At 47.6% G+C, this 15505-nt stretch overlaps 1 protein-coding gene across 5 annotated transcripts in view; it reads right to left on the minus strand.

The window, feature by feature from the left end:
* Positions 1–2537: 2537 nt before the first annotated feature.
* Positions 2538–15505, minus strand: part of LYST (lysosomal trafficking regulator) — a 205077-nt gene continuing 192109 nt past the window's right edge. For all 5 annotated transcript variants that reach the window (XM_074373251.1, XM_074373253.1, XM_074373254.1 and 2 more), the window contains 5 exons: positions 11487–11626; positions 10619–10716; positions 5905–6061; positions 5423–5494; positions 2538–4483 (listed from right to left, as the gene is read on the minus strand). In XM_074373251.1, coding sequence (XP_074229352.1) covers positions 4345–4483; positions 5423–5494; positions 5905–6061; positions 10619–10716; positions 11487–11626 — 606 coding nt within the window. In that variant the 3' untranslated portion in view covers positions 2538–4344. The remainder of the gene's footprint in view (positions 4484–5422; positions 5495–5904; positions 6062–10618; positions 10717–11486; positions 11627–15505) is intronic.

A 15505-nucleotide genomic window follows, 5' to 3' on the forward strand; every position in this document is an offset into this window, starting at 1 on the left:
TGTGTGATCAGCTCGAGGACTTTCTGATTGGTTGGTGGTGAGGTAACAGGATGATGTTTCAAGAATCTCAACCTTCTGGTTCCCGCCAATCTGGGCTCTACATGCTGGTGGCCAGAGTGCAGCTCCCGTCCTCTGCTGGGTGGGGGCCCACTTTCTGGAGAACAGCTCAAAGCTGTGCCTCCAATTGCTCTGTGTATCCCTTCAGGAGGAACTGGCAGTCCTGGATCTATTCTAGCCTTGAGCCCGCTCTGTGGGACTCAGGGAGGCCTAGGAGACTAAAGCCTTTATTCTACAAACAAGAAACAGGGACAGGGAAGGGCTTATGTACCTGGGAGAGTCCTGCGTGGTTTCAGTCCTCCCTTTTGGGGATAACCCTCGATCCTGTGGGAAACAGAGGCAGGATAAAACGAGGAACAAGGTTTTGGGCAGAGAGGTTAATCGCAAACCCGGCAGAGGAACCTGGTTTTAGGGGGACTTGGCTCTCAAACCTCCTTCTGTGCAAGCAGCCTGCTTTCTTCTCCGAGGCCCGGGTAGTGGGGGTGTTCCGAAGGGAGGGTCTCCATCAGCACCGAGATGCAGGCTGACTGGAAGCTGGACCCCCAGGCAGCAGCTTTTAAAGTTCACGAACGTACCCCTTTCAGGGGAGCCTGGGAGACGGGAGTTTCTGTCTGGTCCCTCTGCTCTGAGCCCCGGGGTGTTAGTTAGAAAGTGTTTCTTTGCTACTGTCCCAATGAGTCTGTGAACACAAGGCAGCCACCAGAGCCAGGCTTCAAGGAACATGTCCTCTGGGCGGCAGACCCAAGGGCGGGGGTGCTGGAGAGGCTCACAGGTCCCTTCTCCGAGACACCAGGCAAGGGAGAGACGTGACACCCATGGGCCCTCCAGACTCCAGAGAGGACCGCAGTTGGCCTCTTTCATGGAAAGTCTGGGGGTTTGTCCGCTGCCCGAGGGACCCGGGCATGCAAGCCTGAGCGCCCCCAGAACCAGGTGATGGGGGGTACCCCTGGGGGGAGCCACAAAAACCCGAACGTGCACAACCCGGTTTCCGGGGAAAGGCAGGGTGGGCAGAGACGGTGCGGCCGCCTTCCATCTCGGAGAGCAGCGCAGGGGCCCCTCAGCCTGCAGCTCCTGAGATAAGCAACAGGCCTCTTCCCAGGAGGACTGGGCACATGCTGGGCCTGGGACCTTAGCTCGGAGTCCAGAACCTTTAAGATCCGTTTCCCAATCTGCTACAGCTTGTGGGTCTCGCGCACGCGCTGGCTTTTAAAGCTGGATGTTTGGGGGGTTCATCTCTCAGACGGAGGTTGTAAAAGTCGGGGTGCCCGATGTGGGGTTCAAACCACCTGCTCGGCAGGGAGAAGCTGGGGGCTGTGTGCCCGTCCCCAGTTGTGGGCCGCCGTGCTGGGAGTGGGGCTGATGGTGAGTGTGTCCCCTATGCCCAGATTCTGGGAGTCGCTGAGCTGGTCTGGGGGTTCCTCTCCGAGGGAACTGTTCTGCTGTAGCCGCAGACGCCGTGTGTCCGTACGGGGGGCGGAGGGGTGTGCGCAGGGCCCTCCCGTGCCACCGTCTGGAACCGGAGCACCTTGGAGCTCTTCTGTCTGATTCAGAACATGAACAGGTCATCCACAAGGGCGAGAAGCAGAAGCCCAGGAGAGGCTCTAAGAGCTGGAGGAACCCCCTCCCCGCCGCGCCCCGGCGCGGGCGTGGGCGGAACCGGCCGTCCACCGGAGGGGTCAGCCTGGGACAGCTGGGCCGGCAGCTCACGCTGGTAGACGCTGCTTCCGAGCTCTTTCGGGGACAGACACCCAGAAGCAGGTGTGCTCCATCTCGAGCATCCTTAATGCCGCAGGTCCAAAGCAGAAACAAGACTAGGCCCGGGTTCCTGGAGTGCTGCTGGGTGGACTCACTCACCGTTGGCAAGACCCCCAGAGGAGCTGAGGTCTCGGTTCCCTGACGCCCCGCCGCAGGCCTTGGCCGTGTCCTGCCTGGAACACACCTGCGCCACCTTTACCTGTCGAATCTCCGCGACAGAAATTGACTTTCTTGGGGGCTTTCCCAGAACCCCCTGCTTCCTGTTACATCCCCTCAGAGGACCCTGCACGCTTCGTTCCCAGCACTTAGCCACGTTTTGTAACTTCACTCACTACGTCGCTGACACCGAGCTCCTCCGCAGCCTGCGACCCCTGGGAGCGCGAGAACCGCGGCGCCGCCAGCCCTTCGCTGCTGCCCAGTGCCCAGTACTCGGGCGGGGCCAGAACGCGATGCCACTGGAGGGGTGGGGGAGGGAGAGATGCTCCTTTTTCAGCAGCGAGTGGTCTGACCTTGGGACTAATATCTAAACGCCATTTGACAGTAGTGAAAGTTGAAATATATAATGTCTCACGAAGCCCACCATTAAGAAATGAAAATTACCCTTTTTAGCAACATAGATTTACAGGGGAGCTAAAGATAGAACTTGTACGGGTTATTAAAAAAGCCACCAACTTGAGGTCTGGTCAGGTCATAATATTTAACTTGTGTTAAGAATAGTCCTTAAGTCTGTTTCATGAAATTTATTCCCGATTTGAAGCGGCAGTGCACACGAAGATAGCAGAGCCAGTGACACTGGCGGGCGTCTCCCTGCCGCATGCACGTCGTGACACGTTTCAGACACACACGTTAAGTCTCATGCTGAATAAATAACCCCCCAATTTAACTTTTTACATAAAAATATAATCTTGCACTCTTGACAAGACCAGTTATGGTGCATATTTTCTCTTTAGATAAATGAAATTCAGCCTTAAAAAAACAGACCGAGTAGCAACCCTATTCTAACAAGGGGCCAGTTTACAGTTCTCAGTAGAAAAGGGAAAGGAGGCAATACCTGCAATTCTTTTTTTTTTTTTTAAACAGAGACAGTCACTGCAACGTGAGCAGGAAGACCCTCGCCTCCGCAGCTGCCCGGACCGGACCGCCGCCGGGTCTGCGCAGAGCCTGACACAGGCGGCCGGGCGCCCCGCTCGCAACGTGAGGTCCCGCGCACACGCGGCCACCCGCCTGCTCGCGTGTGTGTCTCCGCGGCAGAGGCTCTGGAATTGGACTTTGTACAGCTTTTAAGCAGAATGTTTTAGAAAGTCTGGAAGTTACAAAAGTAGTTCTGTAAACACCATATGAACTCAGTTTCCCAGAACAAACACGCAAGCTATTCTTAGGCAGGAACACACACTTTTATCTCATGGTAGCGTTACTGAGCTGCTCTGACAGTGTTTTCAAAGCCGATACAGCAGCACCCAAGGAAGATGCAGCCACAGTGTCACGGCAGGAACGGGCTGACCCAGGATTTTCAGGAATTCTGTCTTTACCGCATGTAAGCTTGCTGCGGCGTACACGCAGACTTTTCTATCGTTCCTAGGGTTTTCGGGGGGTAAAGGTTAGCAGAAACAGAGTGGAAACTGCTTCCTAAAAGAATTATTCTGCCTCCTGTTTAGCACAGAGTAAGCTGTCCTTTTCTTCGGTAACTCCTCCTGCACGTTAGATTACAGGCCGTGTCAGGCCTGCATCACTCATGCCTGCGCTAGCGTCCTCTGCTGTGCAGGGCTCCTGCTGCAAACTGTTCAGTGCTTGACGCTCTGTAAACTGTGTTTAAATCTTAGTGACTCAAGTAAGGATAGTCAATATCTAGTGTTATGGATTTTAAGCAGGATTTTTATGAAGAAACAGAATGTCAAAAATTCTGGTTCTACTCTGAGCTAAGAAGGCAACAGGCAAAAACTGCCTTAACACTGAGAGTCTGATATTTGGATATTCCAAAAAATGTTTGGTGCAGAGGCACCTAATGAATTGCATACTTCTCAAAGAAAGTGATGATGAAGTCCTGAATTTTTCATTTTTATCTTTCCTTTTTTTGAGGGGGGAGGTGTGTGTTATCCTGGCAGAAAATTTTTTAGATGTAACTTTTTTTAGAGTATTTTATATAAACAATTAGCTAACCAACTTAAATTCTACTGGTCTTTTTGGAAAAATAGAAAACAGGAACTAATAGAAAACAGAAAAAGAGAGACACTAATCTTTCCTTTAGAATCCCTTGTGGAAAAACACTCTAAGAATATGATTTTAATGGACTGTGCCAACCTTAAACGTTGTTGGTCAGTGCACACGACCCTCCACATTATCACTAAACTAGAACAAAACTTTCCCCTGAGGACCTTGCGAGGCTGCAGAACTCTGTGCAGATGAACAGACTCGATCGTTATCTGGGTGGTCTGTCTGGTCAAACATGTCTTCAGGTTCGACCTTCTGGGCCCGGTGAAGTTGGCAAACTGGCTTGGAGTTGAAGTGCTCTGCAGAAGGGGAGGTCCTCCGCACTCACCCAGCCGCATAGCTGCTAAGGAAGGAATAGAACATGGGCTGTTTCAGGCGCTGCTGGTCCTTCCGACACCAGGCGATCACTGTCCCATCGCTGCTGGCCGTGTACAAATGGTGGCCGTCACAGGAAAACGTAAGGCTGGAAAACAAAAGTCCTGTTTGAACACCGGGTCTCTCAGCATTGTATTGGCACGTTGGTGATCACACCGGAACCATCTAAGGGGGTTGGTGATCACACTGGAACCATCTAAGGGGGCTGAGACAGCTTTGCTGGCGCAGGGAGACAGAGAGAGGCCCGCCTGCAACTCACTGGTTTTGACTGTAATTCAAATGCTGTTTAATTGCTGTGCTGGCTGTTTGTGAAGCTCCTTCTCACCAAGTGACGCAGATGCCGCCCAGACCAGAAGGGGAGGGCATGCTGCTCCTTCTGCATGTTTCCTCGCCCTTCCTGTTCAGCCTTGTGACTTACACAACAGCTACTCGGGTACAGACACTTTAAAAACAGAACACTGCCCCGTTTTCTCTCTCTAGAAATATATAATGATTATATTATGGAGATACTTTATTTCCCTGAAAAAGGGAAGGGTAAAAATGTAACATTAATAAGTAAGTAATTCAGGTTCATTAAACTTTACATTAAGTGGATTAAAAAGAAATTTATTTCAATAAGGTAGAATTTGAATCACCGACTTCTAATTGTGTTTTTAAAGTCAAATTTGTGAGCAAAGGGGAACTGCTTGTTTATCAACCTGTCACACTCCCTCCCATAGCTCAGTCACCATGATGGGGCTCTCAATAAGGAAGGAAAAAAGCAGCTGCTACAGTTGGTGGGGCCTTCCTGGGGCTCCGTCCCTATGAGCTCTCTGTTGGACACTGAGTTCCTGACCCGGATTTTAAGCTCCAGGAAGACAGGAACTGGGCCTCCTCCTGCCGCTGGGCCTGGACATCGTGGTGTCTGCATGTGCTCAGTGGCCTGTAATGCATGTGGTCACACATCTCTGTACCGCTGGCACTTTACTGTCCCCGTCACGAGAACAGTCGCGGGTGCGAGATGCAGGTGGGAGGCCGGGAGACTCACCTCACGATGGGCTTGTTTGACTTAGGAAATGTAATTTCCCGCACAGGCTTTAGGTCCCACGTGCTCCACAACCTGGAGGGAGAAGAGAGGCGTCACCTGACTCTGCAAACTAAAATTCCCTTCACTAAGGAGCCCTGCGTGTTTGTTCCCGTGTTACAGAGCATCTGCAAGGCAACACAGCGAACACTTACCCACAGTTACTTCTGGGACGTGTGCGGGTGGGCGTGGGAGTGAGTCAACTTAACTTTGTTTATTTTCATATTGTTGTTTTATAGTTAACAAACAATATAAAATCTCAAAAGTGCACTAACGCTTTCCTTATGATTTAGAAGTTAAACAGGAATAACTGAAGAGCCTAGATCTGAAGGCGATTTTAAATCTCTAAACATCAAATGCTAACGTGCCTAGAGAGTGAAAGCGAACCTTCGAAACTGTCCTGTCCTTATGATCAAGAAGCACACAGACGTCAGGACTCCTCTTACCTCACGATTCCATTTTCTAATCCCCCGGCAATCACGTTGATGGATACTCCCTCAGGCTGGTTGGAGAAGGCGACAGAACAAATGAGCTCTCTGCAGTGGACATGTCCAACGAGGTCCCCGTTCACCGTCCAGAGTCGGAGGTCACTGCCTCCACCAGCTGAAACACCGTGGTCACCCACGGGTCACCAGAGAGGAGGGTGCAGAGCCCGCTACGCGGGGCCCTGCGGCGCCTCCCTGAGGCCAGCTTGTCTGTCTGAGTGACCAAGTTTACAGACCACTCATGACTGAAGACTGTGTAAATGTGTTACTACATCATGAGCCACACAGAGTTTGCATATTTGTCTAGAGATGACGCCCAGTGAGAAAAATAAAAGTAAAACATTCACCTACAGTGCAGAGCCACGAGGGAAATGAACCACGAGTCCTTCTGTGGTCACAGTGTTTCAGCACACGAACTGCCAAATCTGAAGCTGAAAGTACCTGGAAAGCTAAACAGTCCCCACAGAGAACACACTCTGAAACCACCTATGCATGACTTAAAGGGTTTCTGGAGAAAAAGACAGCTACAGGAAAAGCTGAGTTAAAAACTAATTCTTAGAAAATGAGAGAAATCTAATTCTTCAGAATGTCCAAGTTTGAATCTTGTAAATCAATGTCTTATTAAACAAATTCTTTCTTTTCAAAGAGCACGAGTGACCAGACTTCTTGTAGTTTTCCAGGGGGCGGAGGACGTAGTAAGCGCTTGCCAGCCTCTGCAAACTGGGGCTGGTGGTCTGGGGGCCCACGGAGATGTGTGTGCCCAGCCTCCTTTGGAGAAATACTCTCATGCTGATGAAGAGAGAGCTTAAGAGGCGTGATGAAGCTTGGATGACACAATGTGTTAACTCCACTTAATTTATCTCTCCGTTAGAACTAACATAAAATAGAGAACTTATTTCTCTCTTTTATTAAGGCAATGAAAAGATTTCATATTTTATAGAAAAGAAATAAATATTGCAAAGATTTCTTTATCTAAAGACATGCTAAAGACCTTTGAATATCACAAACCAAAACGCCTGGTGCGTTGCAGCGTTAATTCACAATAGCCAGAAGACACAATCTCAGCAGATGAATGGATGAACAAAATGTGGTAAATCTATACAATGGAATATTACTCAGCCATAAAAAGCAATGAAGTTCTGACACAGGCTACAACATGGATGAATCTTAAAAATGTTATGCTAAGTGAAATAAGCTAGACACAAAAGGACAAATATAATACGATTTCACTTATGTGAAATATCTAGACTAGGCAAATCCAAATTCACAGAGACAGAAAACAGAACAGAGGTTACCAGGATCTGCTGGGGAGGGAGGAACAGGGACTTACGGTCACAGAGTTTCTGTGTAGGGTGATGAAAAGTTTTTGAAATAGACAGTGGTGAGGGTTGCACAGCACTATGAAGGTAATAATGCCACTGAATTTTAAATGGTTTAGAGGGCAGTTTTTATATTACATACATTTTACACCCCCCCCCCAAAGATGAAAAATGCCCAGGGGTCTCCTTTCCATGGTAGAAGACTGATTAGGAGAGATTATCCAAATAAAGCATCAAGACACAGAGACTCAATATGCTAAAGAAATACAATTATAGACCAGATAAACTCATCTTCTACATGAATAGACTGTATTTCACTCTTTCTTTTGACTTTAATATCTAATAACAGATTTTTAAAAGTATATAAAGTAACCAGATATGTACTAGAAAGTTTAGAAGGCTTATTAAAGTCACTGGATACATGTCCATAAAAGACACCGATGCAGGGCTGGGTAACTGCAAGGCACAGCTACCGCATGGCTTAGTCCTTCAGGGCAGAAAGTCTCAGTGTGGCCCTGGACTCTGTGAAGCAGGGTATGGAACTTCACAGGCAAAGAATGACCCTAGCAGGTCCCCCAGAAACTTGGTCTACCACAAAACCAAGTGACTACTCATGTGCCTAAGATTGTAAATATTAAAAAAATTTAGTAAAATAAAATCAAATCAAGGCCCTTACCCAATACCAGACTGTCTTCATGTATAATTTAGCACATCAGTCAAAAGTCAGCAAGTTGGGCATTCCTGAGAAAAATCCTTATTCTTCCTGTACATCTTCCTCAAAATTAAAATAAATGAGAGAACCACCCCCTGCTCTGACCCAGAGACGACTGTGTTAACTTTATGATGCCACTGGCAGTGCAAGGCCAGGCTGTGGACCCTGGCTGAAATGCATGCGTTTTGATACAGTGGCAGAATGATTCTAAAAAAACACAGGAGCCATCCATGGCAACACTTACACACTTTAATACATTCCACAACTTATCACTATAAAAGCCACAGCCCGTGGTGAGCACTGGGAGACCAGGACCAGGAGCAGTGAGCCTGCCAGTGAGCTTCAGCCCCAGCCCAGGCACTTCTGAGGTCATATATGTGCACACACACACGCACACGCACACACATACGTGTATTTATTTAAAATTCTGCTTTTAAGGTTATTGGATGGTTCTCACTAAAGAGCCAAGGCATTCGGTTGGCTACGTCTGCTAATCTCCTTCGCTTCTTGGACCACAGGAATCGGGGAGTGAGCTCTAGTCTGGGTCCCTAAAATACACTCTGTCCTCTTTCTTAAAAAGCCATTATTTTCATTATGTTCTCTACATACCAAGTGCTCTTTACGACTCCTCTTCTATATGTACCAAGAGGCCTCAGACGAGCTGAGAAGGCCTTTTTGTTCAAACTGGAAGGAAAGTTCCAGCCACTTCTCTGTCACACTGTGCGCTACCTGGGGACACCTGAGTGCCCTACTAGGGAGCTGGTAATCGCAAACATAAGCAGTTTGGTTTCTTGTTCCCATGACTAGCTGATAGAATGTCACAGACATAAATCACTACTGGCAGCCAGAAAGTAATTAACTTTACAAAATTCAGCTCCCTAGGGATCAGCCCTAACTTCCAAATGTTGCCAACACAAGGAGGCAGAGAACTGCATGTAAATAACCACTGCAGCACTTCCCCAGACCCGCCTTGACGTGACACACTGCAAGCTGCTAACGTGCACCTCAAGGGGGAACGGCCAGCTGGGTCGCCAAGCACCCGCCCACACTCGTGGTGCTCAAGTCAACTCTCTCCCTCCTCAGTTATGATGATTAGGAAATAAAAATGTTTTCACGTCATTATTTTATGACTGGGGGCTGAGACTGGCAAGTACTTCACGTCTGAAATCTTTAAGCATGACTGGAGATATGCCTTTTCCTGAATACCAGAATGAATGAATGTTGTGTACAAACAATGAAACTCTGAGAGGCGTCCGTGGGACAGCAAAACACATAAATATCTGGACTTCGCTCCAGGCCCCTGGCATGGAGCTCCTGGAACCCTGGTGAATTTACTGTCTTTTGTATGCTAATGAGTTGACTCCTGCGGGGAGGCCCAAGACAGCTTTAGGATAGAAGCTGGGTACCAAAAAACCAACCCCAAGATGACTGAGTTAGAACTTACAGCCCCTCCCACCCTGAGGAGGGGAGGGGGCTGGCGGGTGAGCTCAGGTCCCAGTGGCCGATGATGTGATCTACCAGGACACATAGTGGGACCTCAGAAAAACCGCTAAACAGCGTGAGGAGAGCTTCCAGGCTGGGGGGGGCGGGTGGAGCACATTCACATCCTAAGAGGGTGGTGCACTCTGACCCTACGTGGACAGACCCTTCAGATCTCCCCCAAGTACCTTTCCATCTGGGTGTTCGTTTCTATCCTTTATAATAAGCTATATTCGTAAGTAGAGGGTTTTATTGAATTTTGTGAGTCATTCTAGAGAATTACTGAACCTGCTCAGGGGTCTTGGGATCCCTAAATTTGCTAGCTTAAACTAGTTAGTGTCAGAATTGAATTGCATCGTTGGACACCCAGTTGGTATCACAGAAACGGAGAACTGTCTGGTGTCTGGAAAGACCACACGTTTGGTGTCAGGGAAAAACAGTAACAGAAACGCAAGCGAAGGACAGAAGACCGGCAGCTGTAGGCGTGTCACAGACAGTCTGAACTCAGTGGGCAGAAAGAAAGGTTTTCAGAGGATCCTTTCAATTAATAGAAGTGAAAACAGAAAATTCATGGACTTTTCAACTGTTCTTTCCCGCTGGATGCATCAAGCTTTTTAATGTGTATAAATGAAAAAAACCGAAAACCCCAAAGCAAGAGCTTCGATTGGGAGACACGTCTTTGCCACGTAGACTGCAGGGAAATCACGCCTCCGCTAGGTGCCCTGTGCTGCGCTCTCAGGACCCAGGAGACGTAAACTCAGAGTCCACCCCAGCTGACGCTGGTCATCTACTCAGGAGGAAGGTGGCAAAGCTAGTACTTAAAAAGCAGAAGCAAAGAAGGACAGGAAAACAAAACCCAAGAAAACCCAGATAATTACGTGGCAATAGTTCCCGTGACTTTGATGTGCTCGAACGCAGTCTCACACGTACCAGAAAAAGAGCTGCATTACGACAGTGCCGACTTTTGCAGAGGGCGACACCCAAGCTGACGAGCTCAGCCCTCGGCCTTCCTGGACTTGGACACACACTTGCGCTACCACCTACGCCTTCAGGTCTGGCCGGGGTCCGAGCGAGGCAGCGCCACGCTCAGCCTGTGATGCTTACCAGCAGGCCAAGTGCACTGCCAGCGCCACCACCCCCTGCTGCGGTTTTGGGGCCTGCTCACCTGAGTCACACACGGTGGCTATGTCACCTGTGGTTTCACTGGCAGAGACGGCAGTGACGGGGCTTTTGTGTCCTGCCAGACTTTGTACGTAGCACAACCTGAAAGACCAAGGACATGAATCTGCGTATCGCTACGGAGCAGGACCCCGTGGGCCTTCCCGGGGCAGACCCCTCCCTCGTATCCTCTGCCCTAGCTGTCTCTGAAGTTCCTAGATGACAGTGTCTGAGGCACATTCCTGAGCTGTCTTACAGATGCGAAATCCCCACCGAAAGGGAGAAATTAACTAGCTGATGACCATGAGCTTGTAGCCCCCAGACCTCCTGGAGCCTAAGGATTGATGGCGTGAACCCGTGCCCCCGCCCTGTGACCTCACCATCCCCCAACCAGAGGACTGTGCACGAGCTGATCACACACCCTGACCCCCCTCCCTCACCTGGCCTTTAAAAACGCTTTGCGGACACCGATCTATCGGGGAGTTCAGGACTTTGCGCACTAGCTGTCCTGGACTCCTTGCTTGGCTCCTGAAATAAACGCTGCACTTTGCTTCACCACAACCCTGTGTCAGTAGATTGGTTTTACTGTGAGTGGGCGAGCGGACCCAAGATTCAGTTCGGTAACAATATGATCATTAAATATAATTATATTCTCTTATTTGTATAATTTTTTTCCTCAGTGTATATGTACCTATTATTTAAAGGGAATTCCTGACTACATTCCTAACTGATCTTTTAATTCATTAAGCTTATAAAGGTGAAGTCTGAATATCACACTTAAAGCTGTTACAAGGCAGAGCGATCACGCTGGTGCCTCTGTGTCTGGCGTGTGAACGGCGACACCAAGGCAACACCAAGGCGGGGCGCGGCCATACCTGTTCAGGTCCCATATGATGCAGGTTCCATCTCTGCTTACACTTATCATTATACTATACGGCTTGCACACACATAAGCTGGTTATCTCTTCTGTGTGCCCATAGAGATGTACCTGAGACTCCATTTCTATCTCCGAGGGCTGAAATAAAAGAATTAAGTGTAAGACAAAAACCACAGCAAAAGGTGTCCTAACATTGTATCTCAAACATAAAACAACCTAAGTGACTCTTCTCAAAAGTAATGGTTTTCAACCAAGCTCAATGGTTTCTAAAGAGTAAAACTAGTTAAACATTAACCTTTTTTTAATTGACCATAATTTCATCAACTAATATGCTTTTCATTTTTGTCTGTTCTTATCCAGTCTCTGGCCAAACACACACGTATTTCTACAGCTGTGGTGACTGCCATGCAAACAACTTTCTATTCTGTATCTTACACAATTTCCCATAAGCGTTTCCCACTCCTAACCATTCTTCAAGATGATTTTTAAGTGTCATAATTTTCTATATAGTTAGTATGTCATAATTTACTCGAGCATCCTTTATTGATAGGCATTTAAAATTGTTCTGAATTTTTTCAAAACTGTGGATACCATCAGTAAATCCTTCATGAACACAAGTCTGTTCCTCCTCTAAACCACTTCTTTAGAACAAACTTTCAGAATCCTACTAGTGGATCAGTGAACATTAATACCTTTGTAGTTCTTTTTTTTGTGTATATGGAGTAGCGCAGTCAGGTTACAATGTTGTGTCAGTTTAGTACTTTTGTGGCTCTGGACGGTGCGCTGCTCAGGGCGATGCGCCGATGTGGGGCGCTGCCGAGGGCGCTGTGTTCCCCGTCACACAGCAGCAGCGCTCTTCTAGGTCGCAGGCTGCAAGCTGCTGCCCGGAGGTCCACACTGGCTCACAGAGGCCAGATGTCCATGCATAGTCTGACCCTTCTTTTCATTAGGTAGCCGTTTATTGTCATAAAGTATTTCAGTCCTTCACTTCAACGAATGTAGAACAGTAGGAAGGAGACATGTAGCCAAAAGCTGCATCCTGACCACTCAGTTAAACTGCTCCTAACATTATACGATCAGCTTTTTTGAAATAAAGAAAATGTTAAACATCACAGTTTGTACGGTTTTACAGCCTGTTTCCCCTCCCTTGTCAGAGCTACTATTGCTCTGAATCTGCGTTTGTTTCCCATGCATGCAGCACTTAGGTTCTACCACGTATTACTACGACAACAGACAACGCGCTACATTGTTCTTCATGTCGATACACCTCATAAATGTGGTATTGCTCGTCAGGGACCTGCTGCATCTGGCCCTTTTGTTTACCGTTGTTTCTGAAACATCAGCGCTGACTTATTAGCTGCAGCGCATCTTACTTTAAGTGCCTTATACGCCAGTGTTTTATTCACATAAAAATACATATTTTATATTCAAAGACTCAAATGACCAGGCAACACCAGGCTCACAGTTTTCCTTCGACAACTGGCTTGAGCTGTGTGCCAGTGGCTTCTGTTTAGCTGGGGCACGTGACCTTCACCTGAACACAATCGCAGCGACTGGATGGCTCTGAGCAGGGCAAGGGTCCTGGTCTGGGCCCCTTCTGGCTCTTTGTGGCCCTCTCCACAGGGCCGTGGGGTGGGCTAGCACTCGTTCAGACCATGCTTCAGGGAGCCCTGGGACCCAGGAATTCCCTGCCCAAAGAGGCCTGAGTCCCTTCCCTTCTCTGCTTGGACCCTGTAGCATTTGAGTTTGTGCCTCGACTCTCATTCTAAACCTTTGAAAATTTCCCAAGTTTTAAATGGCAATCATGTTGCTTTAAATTACATTTCTCTTATTATAACTAAGTTTAACTTTTCACATATTCATTGTCTTGTCTGTAAATTTGTGTGCTTGGTTTTATTGTATTTGTTATTGCATTTAAAAAATTATTTGTCGGAATTCCTTTATTTGTGGAATAGAATGCACGTGACTGTTTCTGCTGGGAGACTTGGGGCACCATCCTGGTCTAGGGCCGCCTTCCCAAGGGTCAGGTCCTGAGGGTCCTGACCACCCGGGGAATCCCAATCCAGGCTGCAGTTCCAGGCAAGAGCTGGTCCCGTCTGACGCACCCCCACTCTTGGGGACCTCACTTTGGGGACAAGCCTTTTGGAGAAGGGCCTCCTTGGGACCCCCCAGCTTGCTCTGTCCCCTTGGTATTGTTTTCCATTCCTCTCACAAGAGGCTGTCCAAGGGTAGTGTCAATATTCTAGGATTGGCAAATGCCATCAAGGCTAAAGCTCCCTCCCAGTTTATTTAAAAACAAACAAACAAAAATCTATGTGTGTGTGTGTGTGTACGTGTATTTTTTTAACTTCATGACCACGAATAATACTTATGGGATAATCACAGGACAGGCACCTACAGTGGTTGTTGAAATTTTACAGATTGTGCTCTTTAAAATGACCCAAGCGTTACTGGATGACTCCCTGATGGATCAAACAATAATCTCTGTGGGCAGAACCGGAGTCTGTGCTGGCCTGTTTTTTTTAAGATGTTCCTGAATGATGTAATACTAGCTTGGATAAACTGCATACATATTGTCCCACCACCATCAGCACAGAGAACAGAAATACAGGTGTTCACGGGTATGAAGGTGATGTGGCCACACTATTCAACTAGTGAAAAAATGACTCAAGAGCAACTGTTTCTTATTGAAATACAGTTGATTTACAATGCTGTGTTAACTTCCGGTGTGCAGCACAGTGATTCAGTTATACACACGTACATATACTGGTCTCATTATAGGCCGTTACACGGTGTTGAATGCAGCTCCCTGTGCTGTGCGGTAGGACCTTGTTACTTATGTGTTTGATATACAGTAGTTAGTAAGATCGACTATTTTAAAATCAGTTACCCCTTTTAGAAGACGTTATTCTCCAACACATAAATGGCTTACAGATAACAATTCCTTGTAACTTGTCAACTCACTCACATTCCGTTTGTAGAATGCATTTTAGAAGACTAACGTGGGAGACTCAACAGGAACACACGATGCCCCAAGTGAAGCCCGCTTCACTAGCTCTGGGAGGTATTTCATAAGCCCTCCTCGGAAGTATTTTCAAGCAGCAATCATTTTGGTCATATCCTGCCTGGCACTTGGGAGCTGAGACCAGCACGGTGAGAGCACAGACACTTCAGAAGCACGGCTCTCAGTGCGTTGGGAGAGTGGAGTCCTGCGAACGTGAGGCGCTTGCTGCTGACCCCACAGGCACAGGGTCACACCTGCAGCTTCAGAGGCCCCCAGGTGATGAGATGGTCCCCAAGAGAAAGCAGCAGCGACATCTACAAAGACCAGGTGAGCCTCCCTCGGACCACACAAGGACAGAGCCACACAGCCAGGACGCACTTTTGGACACAGTTTAAATAGCAACTGTTCACCTCATGACCTGATGACCCAGTGGTATTAATACTTAGGAGAAAAAGAGCACTCTTATAAATAAATTGAAAAATCTACTTTCAGCCAAATAGATAATTGAGGAAAGGTAAGTGACATAAGGCTTCACAAGCCTCCAGTAACTTCAAAGTAAAAGAAGCCTATGTCTTACTGCGTTCAAACGACAGTCACTACCCCGATCTGCTATTTCAAAGCCATGACGTGGTGCAGCGTGACCTGCACACATGAGGGGACACGTGCTGAGCACAAGTGATGAGAATGCACTTGCTGGGGAAGGGGGAGGGATAAACTGGGAGTTCAGGATTAGCAGATACACACTACTGTATACAAAATAAACAAGATTCTACTGTTTAGCATAAGGAACTATATTCAATAGCCTGTAATAGCCTACAATGAAAAAGAATATGAAAAAGAATGTATATGTGTATCACTGGATCACTATGCTGTACACCAGAAACTAACACAACATTGTAAATCAACTATACTTCAGTAAAACAAAATTAAAAAAAGAATACATTTGTAGGAAAGAGGAAACAGAAGGGTGAGCTCAAAAGGTGAAAGGTGGTGGCAGCAGTTAATATGAGAGA

This window comes from Camelus bactrianus, chromosome 11 (genome assembly GCF_048773025.1).
Source record: "Camelus bactrianus isolate YW-2024 breed Bactrian camel chromosome 11, ASM4877302v1, whole genome shotgun sequence".
Taxonomy (NCBI): domain Eukaryota; kingdom Metazoa; phylum Chordata; class Mammalia; order Artiodactyla; family Camelidae; genus Camelus; species Camelus bactrianus.